A 19,177-nucleotide genomic window follows, 5' to 3' on the forward strand; every position below is an offset into this window, starting at 1 on the left:
TTATCTGTCACAAATATAAACAGCCTCCTATTACTGGGAATGCACGGCACATATATAATTATCATAGGATTAACCTTCTCTACTAACGGGATTAGGCGCTTGAGACGTCCGTTGTTATAACGTGATAGAGGAACGATCTATTATGTCGCTGGTATCAGATATCAGCGACACTCCAGGTATTTGCGAACTGCGAGAGGAAGGAGAAACAAGAGCCAACCTTGAGGGGGACGAGGGTGAACAATCACAACTGCTACCAGACTAGCTGTCTAGAACCAGGTGAGTTTCTTCAAACCAAGACCCGACACTTAAGGTGTTATGTTACTGATAAAGACAAGGCTCCATCGCTATGCAAAAGCAAAATACCTGTCTAAATATATTCCCGAACTCGACCCCAAAAATGAACGCGCCATTACACTAAGGGTCAAGATGGCCAAAAGGACCACAATGCTGAGGATTCAGATGGGAATAGCCACTTCAATAGTGGCCATCAATATTAGCATTATGCTTTGGGCCATCCTAGGCCATCCTCCGGATTATCGGGGGGTGGGAACCTTTTCCTATAGCGATTGTTCCAGTGCCGCTACTACCAACAGCGCCTTGCATGTCCTCCTCAACATCATATCATCTCTCTTTCTTGGTGCCGGAAATTACTGTATGCAAATTCTTATTGCGCCATCGCGCGAGGAAATAGCTGGCGCGCACCGGAAAGGCAAAGCACTAGACATTGGAGTTCCGAGCGTGAAGAATTTGCGACATGTCAAGTGGACCAGAGCTGTGGCCTGGGCGTGCATTGGTTTCATTGCGATGATATTGCACATCTTGTAAGTTTATATGAAGTGTTATTTTCCTAGGCACGATGAGGCTAACAGAGCAAATTAGCTGGAACTCTTCCATCTTCACATCCCTGCCAGTCGCAGTAATCCCACGCGTAGTAGTTACAAGTGACTTTTACACAGCGGGAGATAATTGGACGATCTCGGACCCGCTCTCGCATCTTTCGTGGTGGCGTCAATCGCCAGGATATGGAGAGGCATCTGGAAACACATCGATGTTGTATTCCCTACAAGACGTAGCCGCAAACTTTACCTATCTGGATACGAAGGCCTGTGTAGAGCACTACATCAACCCCATGATACCTACTGGCTCACTTATCATCGTAGCCCGCAACGTGAGCTCGGTGCAGAACAACGACTCCTCCCTGATTGATGGTTGGGTATCCGGTTGGGAACAATGGGATACGTCTAGCTCCTGGATCTGCCGGGCATACGCGAAGAAAGGGAAGTACTGCAACTGGGACTACGCCAAATCTTTCGCTAGCGACTGGACATTGGCTTGGCCGAGAGGAGTACGAGTCGATCACTGTTTGACGGGTCCCGAAGGAAGCAATGCAGATAGGTGTGGGCTTTATTACAGCACATATCTAATAGGCATTGTGTGTTGCTGCACTTTCCTCGAGGCCCTCTTAATTTACTGGACTTCGTTCTACCATTTCCGCGATGTAAGACCAGAAGATAACAAGAGGAAGCGGACTATTGTCACTATGGGTGATGCAATTTCCAGCTTCCTTGAAGATCCACACCTGCATATTACTGAAACGGGCGACCAGAATACACCAAGGATCCAAAAATCGGGAACCGTGGAGGTTAAAATGGCGATTTGGCTAGTTGAGCCCCGAATCCCATGGTTTAATACTATTAGTATAACCATATGGATAGTTTCGCTTACTTCGTGAGTCGTTTTTAATTTATATACTATGGCTGATATCAGGCATTTAATTGTTCAAATATAATCGAAACTGACGATTGACTAGGTTTGCTGCGGGACTGGGAGTCAGCTTATGGTTTATCGCAAGTTCGATGAGATACCTTCATCTTGAGGGTATCAGCGTGAGCCCCGCATCGATATGGCAGCAAGGCCTCAGAGTAAACCCAGTTACAATAGCCAGCGGGTTTGGCTCTCTAAGCAGCATAAGCAACACCGGAACTGCGGCGCTTCTGGGCAACATTCTAATTGTGAATAGTCCACAAGTTCTGGTCAGTTTTCTCTACATATTTTACAATAACATCCTCACGCACCAAGTGCTAGGCGATGAATGGGTGCGATTTGTCCAAGAGAATGGCAAAAAGGCGTTGCGGGTATCGTCGCCGGAGGGTATGCAGCGATCATCTTATTCCTTGTCCTTGCCGTTTAAATATTCGATTCCTCTTATGATGTTGTCCATCCTACTGCACTGGCTCATATCTGAGAGCATCTTCCTCGTCCAATCAAGTGCCTTTGGCCCAGGGCCGGATGGCGCGCGTCTTCCTGTCTACGACTACTCCGCAAGAGGGTTTTCACACCTGGGAGCTCTTATGTCCATCTCCCTTGGCTTAGCTTTGGTGGTAGCATTGCTGCTACTGTCTAGCTTGAGGCATTATAAAGATATACCCGCCAAGTTCCCACTCATGGCATTCAACAGCAGTGCTATCGAGGCAATGTGTCAGCGGCCAGAGGGTGACTCGGACGCAAGATATTTTCCTATTAGGATTGGTGCTGTTATCGATCAAGAAGAGGATCCACCAGGAAGTTGCCCCAAGATAGTGTTTTCAACTGATACGAAGCTTCAAGCACCGGAACACGGGAAGCAATATTTACAGCCTGTCTTTGTCCAAGGGATAAGCAAGCGGCACAAGTTTGTTACTAATTCCCGAGAATTCATAGCCGGGCTTGTCTCTGCTGCAGATGGTGTTTGGAAGCGTCTCATTTCAGGTAATTATAAGTCGAAATCTAGCAACTAATAAGCAATAAATGATAAGCATATAGAGTCACTTTAATATGTTTCCTATCTTTAATTTGTCCACTGCGTAACAATCTCGTTAAGGATAACCTTAGTCACATATGAGAATGCATAGACCTAATATAATAAGGCTAGCGAACAGAAAACAAAGTATGCTTTCCCCTCTAATCTAATCTTCAATTTCTAGCCAGCGCTATTAATTTCTTGCTTGACTCGGACCCCTTGATCTCTAAGCCTTTAAGCCTGTCCATGACTTCTTGTACCTTCGCCTCATCGACCTCTTTTTCTAGCTTGCCCAAATACCAAGTGATATCCGCTCCGTTGCTTTCAGATATATGGAAGCCGCTTCCAAAAAAGCTGAAACAGATCCTCCGGCTTATCATATTTAAACTCATAGTCCTCGTATCTTGGGTGTTCAAGTAACCTGAGGAAATGCAGACAGCTGGCTTCCTATCTTTAGATCCACCTTTGAACCAACTCGAACATGATCTAGTAAAAGATTTGCATTTCAGGAATGTGTCCGAATATCGCATGAACTATTCTACAACCTTTGCCTTTGGCCTCCAAGTGCGGATATTCTCGACCTGCATCTTTCAATAACCTGCAACGCATACTCACAAGCTTTCTGTATAAGAGGGAAGAATAATCTATGTGCTGTTGGACCATAGACTCTGAATACAAAGTAGTTGGGTACTTGAGCAAACGCTAGACTGAGATATAGGAGCGCATGTTGACGGATATTCTATTCCTCTCTTGTCAATCCTATTCACCAGGAGCGGAAAACGTGGTTATATATAGTATTAAACCCGGTAGCACAAATAATAACATCAACTTCCTGCTCCTTTCCCTCTAGATCAACGAACCTTTTCTCTGTGGCTTGCTGAAGCTGCGATGTATATACCGTTGTCTTTAATCCTGCAAGACTTTTAAGATATCTATTTCCAGGAGTAGGTCTCCAACACCTAATAAAGAAGTCGGTTGGCACAATGCTCTAAACTAAGTCGGGTCGGTCACTGAGACGTCTCTTTATGATTAAAAACTAATAAAAACTTAATAGTAAACGTAGGCTACTATCATGAAAGCTGTATTTCTAATATTATATAATATATTTTTACAAAATCTTTTAGATTTTAGATTTTAGGATTTTATTATTCTTGATAATTATTAAGAATATAGATAATATATACAGATTATATCAGATAGTAGTTGTCTTAGTAATTATAAGATACTATATATATAAGAAGAATACTTCATAGTAGAGTTAGGATTGACCCTCTCCACCCCACCCCTTTATCCACACCCCAACCACCTCCCTAAAACTTCCGCAAAGCATCATTAATCATATCCCCGCCAAACGTCGCACCCGCGCCAAAAACCGCCGCATTGCCAAACCGCTTCGCCATGCCCGTAGCCCACTCGTGATGTTTAGGGTTGGCGGGGTGAGCCGGGTGATTAGGATCTTGCGCCTGCTGGCTTATCTGAGCGGGGTCGAGTTGTTTCTGCGGATTGTAGCGTGGGTCGATGTAGGTGGATGGGGCGCCGTTTTGCTGGGGGTGTTAGATATGTAGATTGGTTTGAGAAGCAGGGAGTGGAGTGGAAGTGGTGGGAGGGGTGAGATGATGATACGAGGGAGAAAGAAGGGTGTGAGGCAGAAGAGAAAAGAGAAGAACGGGAATAACATACAGGTAATTGAGCCAAGATACTCTGCATCTGAGGCGGTGACAACACATTGCTAGCTTGCAAGAACTCGAGTTCAGTCCGGATCGTGCTTAGAGAGCGATTGATTTGTGCTGGTTCTGGCATTGTGATTTTCTTTCTGTCGGTCTGTCTGTTGTCGATTTCAATTTCTGTTCCTGCTCCAAGTCGAGTATTCCTATTTTGCGTTTTGTTCGTAGACTTCGGAATTGGAGATAAGGTGCAAGTACGTGAGTTGAGAGTTGAAGGCGGATAGAGGTGGTGGAAGTGGAGGTTCCCCATCGACGTCATCAATCCAGCCAAGTTGCCAACCCAAGCGTCTTGCATCCTTACCGCGCTTGCTATACAAAACTGCTGTTACTATCGGTTGGTAAGATGGCAAGTTTCAATAACATCACGAAGATGAACCATAAATCGTTCCAATACTCACTCATATATAGATATCAACATGCTCGCGTATTATACATTCCCATTCCTTCATCCATACGTAGACCCGTCGCCAGGTATCCTATATTACACCCCCAGTAAATCATATCATGCATAGAAACCAAAAACTTGAAAATCATCCTTCTTATATCGCTTGCTCATGCATATCAGTCATAATCATCAAATCATTTTCATCTAAAGCCGCTGGAGGGGGTATCTCAAAATGCGCGCTTCCTTCTGCACCACCAACGCCTGCTAAATCCGCTCCTGGCAATGTGCTCGTATCTGGTGTATGGGCCGCTACTGTTGGCCGCGGCAATTCTTCTGTCGTGTTCGCGGGTTTTTGTACTTCTATGTGCTGTAGTCCTTGGTCTGGAAGATCTGAGGCAAGGGCTAATATGGTCTGTATTTGCTCTGTTGTTACACCTTGGGTGTCGGTAGTTTGTTCGTGTAAATATTCTGAGCTGATGGTAGATATTTGGGGTTTGAATTCGGGGCCGGGTCCAGAAACTGGCAGTGGAGCATCTGGCTCATAAATTTCCAGCCGAGGGGGAGACCTTCCTCTGCGGGGATAGATGTCTGAGGTATCTGATACATCTGTTACTGCATAATCGTGTACGTTGATGGAACTATCCAGTACTGGAGGTTGGCCATACGGTGAGTTTAGGAACCCATTCTTCTCGGGATAATTTCCATTTCCATTTCCACAAGCCTTCTCATCCGTGTGGCGTGCATCTACCACGATTGGGACTGAACGTAAAGGCTCTTGGTACGGCTCTTCCATCTCCGGGAAAAACGTCAACAAGGTTGAAGCTTGTGTACGGAGCCTGGGATCATCATGAAGACAACGACGGCAAATATCTAGGAAATAATCGGGAATCTCCGTAGGAAAAGCAGATACAGTCAATGGACGTTGCGTTTCCGGCTCATCATGTTGCGTAGCCAGAGCATACAACACCATTCCCAATTGGTACAGATCAGACTTGACGCCAATGTACATGGAAATGCGCTGATTGCTCTCAATGAGATCGCGGACCTCAGGAGGTTCCCAGCCGACAGGACATCCTCTTCTATTTATGTCAATGATCTTTGCATTATCATATGCATCGATGACAATATTGGAAAGAGTGAAATCTCCCTGCACAAAGCCTGACTCGTGAATTTCGGAAAGACCCTGAACAATTTGCCTTGCCCACCGTTCTCTTCGACTCCAAGGAATCTTTCCTTCGCCATCGTAGATGACATCAATCAGCGCACCTTGCTCTGCAAAACTGATGAGAAGCCCCTTGACAGTCTCACCTTTGTTATCGAGAACGACGCCTCCAAACTGGATCACACTGCGAGAGCCAGAAAGCTGATGAAGAGCGTTGATCTCGTAGAGGAATTCATCGACCGTATCAGGACCGGGGATTTCTTTCTTGATAAACACCTGACCATCAACTTGAACCTTGTAGACGAAACCAGAGAGATGAGATTCAAAAACAAGTTCGTCTTCTCGGATCCGTCGACAATTGAGATGATTGATAGATCTGACGGGAGGATATGAAATAATCTCAGAGAGATCCTCGACCACATGCACATGAAGCCGTTCGTTCTCGGTCTGTAATTTCAGGTTTGTCACGGTGTCGTAGAATTGGATATCAGGCAGCGATTCCCGAATAGCTTCATATATCCGTGCACTCTTGTCTCGTTGAAATCTCGTCCGCATGAGCTCCTCTTCCAAAGAGCCCTCTGGACAATCTCTATAATCCAACGAGATAGTCACACGCCTCCAATGCGTGGGTTTCTCTGCAAAGGTAACGAAGAACTTCTCCCTCTTGGACTTATCCCGGAAGTGCATGCTGAGATTCAGGATCCACTTTCGTTCGAGCTCCTCGAGTATCATTTCATCAAACGCCTCTGTACATATAGACGCCGTGTCAATAGCCGACGCCTCTTTCGAGACGTCTACGTATTCCTGAGCCTCATCCTCTTGTGTAGTAACCGGTGGCACCTTTTGATTATCCAACAATGTCTCAACCGTCTCGGTCGTTTCCAACAGCTCGGGTGCACTGAGTCTAGGGTTCGAAGCCACAATTACAGACGAGTTTCGGAACGAGGCATTTCGCCTTCGGTCTACTGAGACGGTCCGTCGTTCATCAGCATTGGGTGTGTTTGGTTCCAGCTTGTCTCGCAGCTCTGATTGCTGTCTTCGGAATGTTCCTGGTCGAGGCAATCCGGGCACGACTTTTCTCGAGAGTCTGCGTGCAATGCCGGCCCGTGTAGTATCCTCTTGTAGGGGCTGTGGTGGAGCTGTGGTACTGGCACTATCGTCTTTCCCGAATAGCTTCCTCCAGGACCAGGTAGTTCTTTGGTCGGTGGATGCGGCTCTCGTGTGAGGCTTCTCGGTTTGAGCCATTGTGATGTCGGGATGGTCCCGGCAGCTGTGCGGGAGATCGTCAGTTACCATGGACTGCACTACGACTTGACCGAATGGGAGGGGAAGGAGGGGAAGGAAGGGAAGAGAATGGAAGTCTCATCTTGCATACATGGTGGTGGAGCTGGAACTGGAGCTGGAATTGGAATTGCCACTCTCTTTTGTGTTTGTGGCTGTCAGCAAAAGGAGAGGCTGGTGATCATTTCTAGACGCCCGAGCTTGTGTAGCATGCAACTATCCGACGGCGTATATGTATATGTATGTGGAGGTGGAGATGGGAGGTGGATGTGTAGGGTTTCGGTGTGTTATGTTTATTAAAGAGCAGTGGCACTCTCCTGTTCTTGTAAGGGTGTATGGAGATCATTGCATTGGCATCATTCGAGTAGGCATCATGAAAGAGAGGGCCATGCCGTAGGTTTGGAGTTGGGCTGGGGTGCTACGGTTGTTATGAATGTGAAGTGAGGCGGTCGTGTAATTGTTGGCCTTTACTTGTAGGGGATTTGAATGCTAGACTGTATCCTATTCGACGTGCCGCATGCAGGCAGTATGCTCGTATGCGTAGGCGTATGCGGACTGCGTGCTGTATGATGTATGCTGGATACTAGTTTTACTGGTATCCGTACTGAATTCTAGGTGGTGGTGGTGAAGTGAAGACGGATGCAGATGCACGGACGAGGTCGCAGGAGCGGTCAGGATGTTGCAGAAAGAGAGAGCTTCGGAGGAGAGAGGGGAAGGGAAGGGAAGTGGCTGGGGCGGTGCGCGAGTGAACAACGCACCATCCATCCGTCCATTCATCCACCACTAGCCATTCTCTTTCGTTTCGGCCATTTACTACGCTCTACTTTACGGATTACTCTGCTCTTTGGTTGCCTCACTTTTCACGCGTCAGGAACGGTGTGCTTAAGCGTTGAGGGTCAGAGGATTGGGATTGGAATCGGGATTGGAATGGGAATGGGAATGGCAGGTGCAGGCGTGGATGGGTGGGACGTGTGGTGCGAATAGGGTCAATCCGGAGAATACATATGTAAGAATAAAACGATAGATTGGTTACTTACATAGGTACATAGTGTAATATACTTGACATGCGGTGTCTAAGGTAGAACATACCAATGCTGCTTTCTTGGGGCCTGAAGCAATACGTACCCTACCCTACACCTACAGTAGGCAGATGTACAGCGGGACGGGCCAATCCGAAGGACACTTGTCTACCAATTAACCTTGACAGCAGCCTATTGGCAATACTCTCCAATAGAATTCTTTTCCCATGCTATCCGAATTCTTTTCTTTTCAATAAAAGACCGAATGAGAGGACAAGATAGCAGAGTGGGGAGGGTCAGCAGTGAGCACGATTAATATATATATTTCCGAAAACGGGGGGTAAAGATATAGTATCAACCTCGTCCATTCATCTTCTCCCTATGAAACACCAAGTACTTGTACATCACTAGGTAATAAGACCCAGCCTGCTTAGAAGCTGTAGACACATTAAGGTTAACCAGTACCATGAAAGTGGGTGAAAGTGGGGTAAGATTTGGACCCCAACTCAACGCTCCCCTCTCCAATTCATATAAAACCCCAAACGATCAAATATGATTCAATCATCTATAAGCACTTCATTCCTCGATTTCATACCTCGCAAACACACCCGTTCTTCAAGTACATTACCTAGTTCTAGCTAAGATCCACCGCAAGTAAGATCCGACGGGGCTTTCCTTCACTTCACTTCCTTCATGCAGTCCATATGATCCTGCATCAGCATCTGCATCTCACCTCATTAGAGCCAAGCCAACCCGAGCCGAGCCACTGACCTGGAACAAGGCGTTTCGTTGCGTTACTTTTACTCCATAAGGTACCTATCTGCCTACCCAAGGTAGTTTGCCTTACTCGAGAGTCGATACTATACATTACCTACAGTACGGTGTATTGCTGCCCAACGCCTTGCCGGTAACCTAACTCAACTCAACATCGCCTACCAATACTCCGACCTCCGATATCCGTCCTCCATACAACAATAGAAATCTGTATCCACTCGCCTGACTGACAGCGTTACACGTATCTGTCATTCCTTCTTCCTTTCTTCCTTTCTAAGATTCCCGTCCCAGCCAAGCCCGGCCCAGTCCAGCCCCGCAGAACAACTGGCCATACGGTAAGCAAGTCCAGACAAGACAAGGCAAGGCAAACGAGGCAGAACAAGCAAGGCAAGCCGTTGGTTACCCAGTCTACTATTGTCTGGTACCGTATCTACCTTAGCTGCGTGTGTTATGCTGTAAGCAAGGCAAGCAATCAACAACTGCATGAACCATCCGCAATTAGGGTGTTCGATTCGATCCGTCATTTTGCATTTGGGTATCCATACGGATTAATATGGAATTGAGGCCCAATTACAGCCCTATAATGTAATACTTTAAATCGAGCATCGAATCGCCGGACAGGCTGTCTTTCTTAAGGCTAGAGAATGTGAGACGTCAAGTCAATCAATGCCAGCAAACACAAGCAGATACAGTACTACCACAGACACATCAAGTACATCAACTACTGTAGATATTGGTACTTTACATTTTATCGTACTCTATACACGTCTATCACCATGTATCTAATGACATCTCAATGTAACGTATACATGTATGTAGTGGAGAGTTTGTCCAACCATCTTACCTTGATCCAACAACGCCGGTGCCATGCCATGCCATGCTGCCCTTTTCCCCGCATCGCATTTGTTCGTTCGTGATACCGTATTATGTGCAGAACTTCGCGAGAGGATGCATGCATCGATCAATCAATCATCATCCTCGTCTTCTTTCTCGTCCTTCTTCTTGGATGCCTTCTTCTTTTTAAGCTGGTCATTCCACACGGTATTCGCTTGGTCCTTATCCAATCCGGGGAAGACAAGATCGAAGACGTCTGAGTACCACTTCGCCGGTTTGCCCTCAATCCCTTCCTTGATGTTCTGTGTACCGTTAGTCGTCATTCTTTATTCAAAGAATAAAGTATCATTGGAAAAGGGAGCATACCTCGGGAAGCTCAAGCCAATCAGACATATTATCATCCGGGAAAATTATCATCTTTGACCCCGCGCGTCGTGCAGCAACAGTCTTCTCCCTCAACCCCCCTATCCTCAGTACTTTCCCCGTAACTGTCAACTCACCCGTCATCGCAATCGTGGGATCCAACGGTCTATTCAGCGCCAGTGACATCAGAGAGGTAGCCATCGTGATACCAGCAGAAGGGCCATCTTTCGGTACTGCTCCTTCGGGGCAGTGCAGATGCACCTTGGCTTTGTTGAAGAACTGATTACCTGGGTAATTCCTCGCCATTACCGATTTCGCAAACGAGTATGCGATTGTCGTTGATTCTTTCATCACGGCGCGAAGGTTTCCTGTTGTTGCGAGGCCGGGACGAGAATCTGGTGTGAGGGCACTTTCGAGGATTGATTCAACATACAGAGCAGCACCCCCCATTTGAGTCCATGCGAGACCCATCGCGACTCCTGGAGGCGTGGTATCGTACAAACGATCTGAGGTGAAGACTGGGGGACCGACGTAGTCCTTCAGGTTGTCTTTGTCAATGGTAACATGGACTGTATCGGGAACAGTGAGACTGATTCGCGGCTTCTCTGTAGTTTCCTTCTCGATGTTATCGGAAGTCTCCTTGACATCAGTCTCGTCCTTCTTCGACTCTTCCAAAGCAGCCTTCCCTTCTTCAGTCAAAGCTTTCTCTTCAGCAAGGACGCTTTCGCCAAGGTCTTGCACGATTTTCAGTGCTGACTTGCGGTACACCTTCTCGATCTGCTTCTTCAGATTTCGAACACCAGACTCTCGACAATAGGACTTGATGAGCTCTTCAATCGCCTCCTTGCTGAGATTGACGTCAACCTCTTTCAAGCCAGCCAGCTCCTTGGCGGCGGGTGCCAAGTATCGTTCTGCGATTGCCATCTTCTCGTCTGCAACATATCCCGAGAGCTGAATGACCTCCATTCGGTCCAGAAGTGGTCGAGGGATAGTATCAGTCATGTTGGCTGTACAGACAAAGAGGACCTTGGAAAGGTCAACCGGCACATCAAGGTACTGATCCAAAAAGGAGTTGTTTTGCTCGGGGTCGAGCAGCTCCAACAGCGCAGATGCTGGATCTCCCTGGTGTCCTCGCCCTAGCTTATCAATTTCATCGATCAATATCAAAGGATTCTCGGTTTGACATTTCTTCAGCGCTTGAATGATTCGTCCAGGTAGTGCACCAACGTATGTTCTGCGGTGACCCTTGATTTCTGCAACATCGGCCAGACCACCAACACTGAATCTGTAGTACTGTCTGTTCAAAGCTCTCGCGATACTCTTCCCAATACTGGTTTTACCCACACCTGGAGGACCGACAAAGCATAGAATCTTGCCCTCGACCGTGCCTCGTAGTTTCCCCACAGCAATGAATTCAAGAATACGATCCTTGACATCCTGTAAACCGTGATGATCTTCATCGAGGACAGTAGTGGCATTTTTGATTCCGAAGTTCTCCGCACTCCGCTGTCCCCAAGGAATCTGTGTCAACCAGTCCAAATAATTTCTGGTGACGTTGAACTCCGACGCAGATGGCTCCAGATGTGCAAGCTTGTTAAGCTCTTCATCAAAGACCCTTTTGACAGCCTCTGGCATGGCGAGCTTCAAGGCCTTCTCTCTGAACTTTTCCACCAGCTTGTCTTTCCCGTCGGATTCGATGCCGAGTTCCCTCCGGATACCCTTCATTTGCTCCATCAGCCAGTATTCCCTTTGTCGTTTCTGGATCGATCTCTCAACGTCCTTGGAAATCTTCGATTGCAGTTGAGCATTCATCAACTCCTTCTTGAAAACCGCCATAGCTTTCTGTAACCTATCTTCTACATTCATCGTTTCCAGAACTTCCTGTAGCTCGTTCAGTTCGCCTGCTGAGACGGCAGCAGCAAAATCAGCAAGTTTGGCTGGCTCGTTCATAACGTTCCCGGCAGACTGGCTCATTGAAAATGTAGAGATCTGATCCCGGAATAGACTGTTCAGATTTGCCACCTCTTTGAACACATTGACGATTTCGTTGGTGACGGCTCGAATGATAGGGCTCTTAGGATCATGAGGTTCCTCGGGCATGTTCTCCACGTTGACCAAACTAACAGGGTACTTTCGTAGGAAGGACGTAGGTTCGTAGGGAGCAACCTCTGCATCTTTTGATGCCACAGGGCCCTCCTCAAAACTAGCAACCACATCACCCTTCTTATCGCCTGTCCCTTCTTCCTTCGATTTTGGCGGAGGGATGATCTCAGGAATATCGTCTACCTCGGCCTTCCCAACACCACTCCCACCCGGCTTTACCAACGCAGTCATCTTGATCCTTCGATGCGGATACAAGACAGCCCTCCAGGCCCCTTCATCCCCATGTAAGGGAAACGCGCTTGTGATCTGCGCAAATACTCCAACATCATATACATCGTCCATTTTCTCAATCACATCGCCATCCGCATTCTCATCCTTGAACAAGAAACCTCCAATATACGGCTGGCCTCTCTTCATCATATCCTGAATTGCCGCAACAATATTAGGATCCCGTACCGTGACTGTTGTGTAGAACCCGGGGAATAGAGGGCGTTTGGCGATAGGAATGGCCATTACCTGCGGGTAGACTTCTGGGATTGAGGGTACCGCGATGGCGGTCTTGTCTGAATTGTTGGCTTTCCGTCCTTTTTTACTGCCATCACCACTGCCAGAATCGCCTCCGGACGCAGCACCACTCCCTCGGCCATCTGCTGGAGCATTGCCTGTTGATTCGGGAGCCTTGGCCTTGCTTTCTGCCACATTCTCGCCACTTGTTTCTTTGGCAGCCTTTTCCTTTGTCTTGTCTTTTTCATCTGCTATTTCCTCGTTGGCTGCATCTTTCGGGTCTTTGGGTGCGTCTTTCCGTCGTACAGGAGAGGTCGAGAAACTCGAAGAAGATAGGGGTGTCGTGTAAGCAGGGGCGAAGGGTCGCAGTGAGGTTATTGAAAGTTGCCGTTGCCGACTAATTGCTGAACTGTATAGTCTGCTCGAGGAACTCGAGCTGTATCTAACACATGTCCTCGTTGTGGATCGGAGAGCGAGCCGCCATGGTAGATTTTGGCCGTACAGCATAATTTCCGCGGTTCTGTCCTGGTACGCTCAAGTATGCCCTCAATTAGATTTGCCGACGCCGAAGGAAACCCCAAAGGTGGAATTAGTATTCAAAGGATCTACGCTCAATGCAGAAAGTGAGGACGGAACGACAGTACAGAAAGTGGTCGAAGTGGTCGAAGTGAGAAATTGAACGATTGCATTCTGTTGATTTCGGATCGTCATGGATGGATGCTTTGTAAAGCCCGGCCAAAGTTACTATAACGCCGACGTTCAGACGTTCCGAGCCTGAGGCCGAATGAACTCTTTAGCCGAACCGAACTCGCCCCCTATTTCCGAGAAGCGGTACTGATTTTCATATGCGGGACATCAGAAATAAAGGATAGCAAGTGCCTCTTCTCATGTTTCGGACCAAGAGGGTCTTTATCAACGTTGGGAAGCATGGATCAACAGCTTTATAAGGTAAAAGGCTTAGAAATAGATAAATACTAAATACTTTAATAGACAGCAACATGAACATGCCTCAATAGGTGGTATAATTTCGGATATCTTCCTTTCTGTAAAAGAAACCTGTCTTTGGCAAACTAAATCATCTGGAACTACCTATCTATAAGCGTGAATATAACAAAAGAACTTCCTCCTCCCCTATGATATAGCCCTCATCACTCTCACCCCTCGAACCATACCTCACCATTACAGCTTCTCCCGTCCATCCAACGCTTTTCCCCCATCAACAAGCACACACCAGCCTTCCCCACCACCGCCACCGTCTCCCCCCACGGCATTCTCAAACTCCTTCCTCGCATACGCTATCACCTCATCATCAAAAGTGCCCGGCTGCAACCAAACACTCTTCACTCCCAGCCCCTTTGCTTCTTCCAACACCTTCTTCGTGACTTTGGGCGGGGTGATGATGCTCACGGCCGTTGATGTCGGATCGGGGAGCTGAGATAGCGAGGAGACGGTTGGGTAGGCTTTGGAGTTGGCGGTTATGCTGGGGGCGGTGGGGTTGATGGGCGTTACAGGGAGAGAGTGGGTTGTGTACCAGGTGAAGACTACTTTGGGTTAGAAGGAGTAATAGGAAAGGAGGTAGAATAGCGGTTTCGGATCAAAATGGGGGATAAGGGGAGATGATATGGGGGAAGGAAGGGAATACTTTTATGGCCGAATTTGGAGGGGTCAGCGGATGCTCCTACGACAGCGAATTGAGGAGCTGAGAAGAAGGCGCGGGCTGTAGATTCTGTTGACATTTTGCTTAGTGTTGTTACGGACGATTTGAACATAGACTGGTTGTTTGGTTTTGGTATAGAGATGGAATGGGATGAATGGATGGAGGGGCACTCGTTATAATACAGTAAATGACGAATAATCGTCACCCCCACCTGCATATGTAGGAGTTCCCCCTCCTCCGGATATATCACTATTTAAAACGTAACACGTAGCAAAACGGGGAACAATACTGGGACTAAATACGCAGCAAAATGGATATTACGAAGTATTTGGAATACCACTCCCATAGGACAGGTGAGAGGAATATCAATATTCCTGAATCGGCTGTTTTGGACCGCGGTTCAGGGGAAACTCCCGCGGGAAATCCGGCATCGCTGTTCAAGATACGAAGTTGGATAAGAAGGTAACAACTTTTGCGATCCAGCTGATGGTTCGGATTTTTGGTGAAGAATCGGGCTTTTCTTGCATTAAAAAGATAGAATGCCTCTCGTTGCTATATACCTTCCTTTGCTGATTAACTCCAATATCCAAAACCATTAACTTCTAACAAGCAAACTTCCAGCCTTTGACCTACCGCAACTCCTGAAGCTCACAACACCCTGGGACACCTACCAACCAATCTGCAAAGAACAGTACCCAACAATGGCAACCTTTGCGTAAGCATGTCCTCCTCTCCTCGTTTCAATTACCCTAACACCCCCCAGAAAAACAACCTTCAACGCCATCTCCTACGCCGCCTTTCGCCCAATTACCCCCCCGCCCTCTACAAAACGATACTCACCAACCACCACGGACCTTCTGCTACCCTCCTCGACCTAGGCTGTGGCCACGGGCTCATATCCCGCTCTCTCTCCCCGCACTTCACCTCAATCCTAGCCACCGACCCCTCATCCTCCATGATCAGCCAAGCCGAGACCTCCTCCGCGGAATACCCAAACATACAATTCCGCCAAGCGTCAGCAGAGAATCTAGATTTTATAGAAGATGGAAGTTTAGATATGGTGGTAGCGGGCCAAGCAGCCCATTGGTTTGACTACAGCAAGGTATGGCCGGAACTAAGCAGGAAAGTGAGGAAGGGAGGCACGCTTGCTTTTTGGGGATATAAGGATAATATATTCGTGGATTATCCTGCCGCCACACGGGTACTTGATGAGTATTGTTACGGGGAGAATACCATGGGTCCGTTTTGGGAACAACCGGGTCGGCGCATACTCAGGGATTTGTATAGAGATATTGTGCCGCCAGAGAGTGAATGGGAGGGTGTGCAGAGGGTGGAATATGAGCCGGCGTTGCAAGGGGAGGGGAAAGCGAAAGGTACGGGCGAGGTATTGATGAGTCGACGGTTGAAGTTGGGGGAGGTGGAAGGGTATGTGAGGACGTTTAGTGCGTATCATAATTGGGTTGCGAAGAATGGGGGGAGGGAGAGGGATATTGCTGATGTGATGTTTGAGAAAATGCTGGAGGTTGAGCCGGAGTGGAAGGCAAGGGGGGAGGCGTGGAGGGATGTTGAGGTTGAGAATGAGTGGGGGGAGTGTGATATTGATGGCCAGGAAGAAGTGAAAAGGGTTGGGGGATGTTTTGTTGACTGGTTTTCCGGGAAAGTAAGTGCTCCGACTTGTTTCTTCTGGCAAGCTATTTGATTCCAGGATTAGAGGACTTGAATCCGGATTTGTGATTCTTCTGTAAACTTAGAGCAAATGTAAGCATTGTAAACAAAATACTGGAGTTGAGAAACAATACTTCAATCTGCTAGACAATGGATAATAATTAGGGATTCCCAACTCTAGTCGCTTCTGATTTACTCGTTTCTTTTCTTCTACAGTAAAAAAGATATAACAGAAAAAGAAACCTCCACCCCGCCCCGCTCCACTCCGCTACTCCCCAAGTGTGGATTCACCAAGGCTCCACCGTCGCGTTGCCCTGTGGTTGCCATTGTTTCAACGGCAGAAAAAACGAGCCAGACAGAACACGGACCAAAGAATCCAATATCCTTCCTTCCTGAACCTCATCTTCTACATCCACCTCATCTTAGTATCCAGTTTTCCTCGATATCAATTGCAGCAAACCATTAGCAGTCAAGAAGAAAGATGGTATGTAGCTCCTTCCTTCCGTCTCTGTTTACCTTCCTTCCTTCCTAGGGCGGGCGCCAAAATAGTCGCCCTTGCGTGCTTTGCCCCCAAAACAAGGACTCTGGCTCTGTCGTGGAAGTCGCGACAGTCAACATACAGCAGTTGCATTCGTTGACGCCTGTCGCATCCCCTCCCCTTCTCGAACTCGAGATCTCGTTTGCATTTGTTGTACACTGCATCACCATCAATCAATCAATCAATCAATCCATCACCTGCATCCGCATCCAACAACTGCATAAACATCCCCGCAAGCTTCTTTTGGTTACATCCATCTCCCCATCCATCTCCATCCTCTACTTCACATCTTCCACGAGGGTCAATATGGCAAGCACTAAACCGTACGATGCGCAGGCCTCCACAAATTACAAAGAAGCGTTCGCCCTGTTCGACAAGCGCGGCAACCAACGCGTGGCCCTCGAGTCACTGGGTGATTTACTGAGAGCCTGTGGTCAGAACCCGACATTGAGCGAGATTAGAGATTTGGAGAAGAATATTGGTTCTGACTGTATGTTCTCTCCCCCCGCATCACCCCTTTTACACCCTTTTCAGAGAGCGGAGGCTGATTTGTACTGTGACAGTCGATTTCGAAACGTTCTCCAAAATCCTCAACCGACCAGGCGGCTTCCGCGACCCAGGCGAACCAGAAGAATACTGCCGCGGCTTCCAAGTCTTCGATAAGGATATGACGGGATTCATTGGCGTGGGACAGTTACGGTACATCTTGACGAACTTGGGGGAGAAGATGAGTGATGATGAGGTAGATGAGTTGTTAAAGGCCGTGGATACTAGTTCGGGGGAGATCAACTACACGGGTATGTCCTTTCTTGCTCTTCTAGCATAAGGAATCCAGGAGAGAGGTGATGTGAATGATGGCTAATTCCAAGGGATAGATCTCGTACGCACAATCCTAGCGAACTAGACGCAGCAGAGATGGAAATACATGGTTAGAGATATACTTCACTGTACGACTTGGGCATACACATTCACAGCATGGATAGGGCCGTGATATGATTACGAGGATGGATGGACGAATGGCGTTTATGTTTGGGACATGACATATTTTCCTTTAGGCATAGCGCATGAATAGGAACAGTGATTGTAATTGAAAATATTCTCCCTTCTGCCTTGTAGTTGACGCCGTACGCTATGGTGAATTCATATCTTTACACATACATGCTCTACTCGAAAGCAGCGACAGTCCCAGCCTGTATATCAACATCCCCCTCCCCAACCTTTCTCCCTGTCCTCATAACATCGGTACTGGTAGCCCCCCCAGGCAGCACATACATAATCCTCCCCTCATATCCTTCTTTCCCCTTACCCTTGCCTTTCTCCCCACCATCCACATCTAGATCCATCTTCTCGCCCCCTCCCATTCCCAGTCCCAATCCTTGCCCTAGTATCTCATACCCAACCACAACACCACACCTTACACACCTCCACAGCATCCTCTTCTCGAAGCCGTCTTCCCTCCTAACCACCGTCGGTTTGGTCGCCTTTATCATGCCTAGTATAATCGTATAGCCCTCTACTGGCATCTCGTTCACAATTGTATTTGTGTTCTCATTGGCGTTCGCATCTTCCAAGCTACTCGTAGGGGCAGACGGCAAGGGGAGGATTATGGCCGAGTCGAGGGCGCCTGTGCCAGTTGAGCGGCGGGGGAGGGATGAGAAGGTGTGCGTGCTGGCTAGGAGGAGGGAGGTGCAAAGGCAGTGGTAGGTTGTTATTGTGGGGGGTTGGAGCGGCATGTTGGTTGGTTTGGTTTGGTTTGAGGAGGGGTATGTGAGCGAGCTGGGGAGAGAGGACTTTTGTCGATATGGCTCGTACCCTTGGAGAGTGAGTATTTAGCAGGCTGAGCCTACCTGTATACGATTTGTCAAATCTACCTATAAGTTGTTGAAGTGACAGTCCCAAGTTTGAAGAAGTATAGCGTAGACGTGAAGCTATTTACAGAAATTCTTGCTTGTACCTGATCTGATGCAAGCTTAATAGATCCCGAAAGACCCCAGATTCCAGCCCCGCCCTTCTAATCCCTGCATCATATCCCATCGGCCCAGCTGTTTGTTTCACTCGGGACAACAGTTGAATTGACGACAACTTTACCAACACATTTCATTTCACTTCACTCACTTTACCCCACCTCTCCAACCCATCCACGTATTACTCACGGGCGTCCTTCCACTCGCCCATACCCCCTCCCATCCTGGCGCTTCCATTCCGCGTCCGTTGGTTCTTGGTGTCTGTCTTGCTATTCACATCCATCTCAGTCATCCTGGCTTCCACTCGCCTGGGTCCGCGATTGACCTCGTTGTTCACCCAAATCCGGCCCTTTAAATACTCCTCCTCCTCCTCCTCCTCCTCGCCCTACACTTCCGCCTACAAATTCAGACCCATAGTCAACAGC

The 19,177-nt window shown here is 47.8% G+C and overlaps 6 protein-coding genes across 6 annotated transcripts; 1 reads left to right on the top strand and 5 right to left on the bottom strand.

The window, feature by feature from the left end:
• Positions 1–4,089: 4,089 nt before the first annotated feature.
• On the bottom strand, positions 4,090–4,579 carry LHYA1_G008658 (uncharacterized protein; the record flags this gene model as incomplete). Its single annotated transcript, XM_031153578.1, has 2 exons — positions 4,090–4,323; positions 4,460–4,579. 2 exons carry the CDS (start codon positions 4,577–4,579, stop codon positions 4,090–4,092), a joined length of 354 nt encoding a protein of 117 aa, XP_031001626.1.
• A 463-nt stretch (positions 4,580–5,042) lies between these two features.
• LHYA1_G008659 (putative serine/threonine-protein kinase) lies at positions 5,043–7,295 on the bottom strand (the record flags this gene model as incomplete). The annotated part of the gene is made up of 1 exon (XM_031153579.1): positions 5,043–7,295. The coding sequence occupies one exon, from the start codon at positions 7,293–7,295 to the stop codon at positions 5,043–5,045; it is 2,253 nt and encodes a 750-aa protein (XP_031001625.1).
• Positions 7,296–10,089: 2,794 nt separating this feature from the next.
• On the bottom strand, positions 10,090–13,435 carry pim1_0 (Lon protease-like protein, mitochondrial; the record flags this gene model as incomplete). The annotated part of the gene is made up of 2 exons (XM_031153580.1): positions 10,090–10,260; positions 10,325–13,435. 2 exons carry the CDS (start codon positions 13,433–13,435, stop codon positions 10,090–10,092), a joined length of 3,282 nt encoding a protein of 1,093 aa, XP_031001627.1.
• Positions 13,436–14,107: 672 nt separating this feature from the next.
• On the bottom strand, positions 14,108–14,697 carry acdAI (Acetate--CoA ligase [ADP-forming] I subunit alpha; the record flags this gene model as incomplete). The annotated part of the gene is made up of 2 exons (XM_031153581.1): positions 14,108–14,469; positions 14,571–14,697. 2 exons carry the CDS (start codon positions 14,695–14,697, stop codon positions 14,108–14,110), a joined length of 489 nt encoding a protein of 162 aa, XP_031001628.1.
• Positions 14,698–15,306: 609 nt separating this feature from the next.
• cdc4 (Myosin regulatory light chain) lies at positions 15,307–17,692 on the top strand (the record flags this gene model as incomplete). The annotated part of the gene is made up of 5 exons (XM_031153582.1): positions 15,307–16,245; positions 16,677–16,734; positions 16,853–17,278; positions 17,352–17,585; positions 17,664–17,692. 5 exons carry the CDS (start codon positions 15,307–15,309, stop codon positions 17,690–17,692), a joined length of 1,686 nt encoding a protein of 561 aa, XP_031001629.1.
• A 259-nt stretch (positions 17,693–17,951) lies between these two features.
• Positions 17,952–19,044, bottom strand: LHYA1_G008663 (uncharacterized protein; the record flags this gene model as incomplete). The annotated part of the gene is made up of 2 exons (XM_031153583.1): positions 17,952–18,601; positions 18,942–19,044. The coding sequence occupies 2 exons, from the start codon at positions 19,042–19,044 to the stop codon at positions 17,952–17,954; spliced, it is 753 nt and encodes a 250-aa protein (XP_031001630.1).
• Between the last annotated feature and the right edge of the window lie 133 nt (positions 19,045–19,177).

Source organism: Lachnellula hyalina (assembly GCF_007821495.1).
Source record: "Lachnellula hyalina strain CBS 185.66 chromosome Unknown contig00224, whole genome shotgun sequence".
NCBI classification, from domain to species: domain Eukaryota; kingdom Fungi; phylum Ascomycota; class Leotiomycetes; order Helotiales; family Lachnaceae; genus Lachnellula; species Lachnellula hyalina.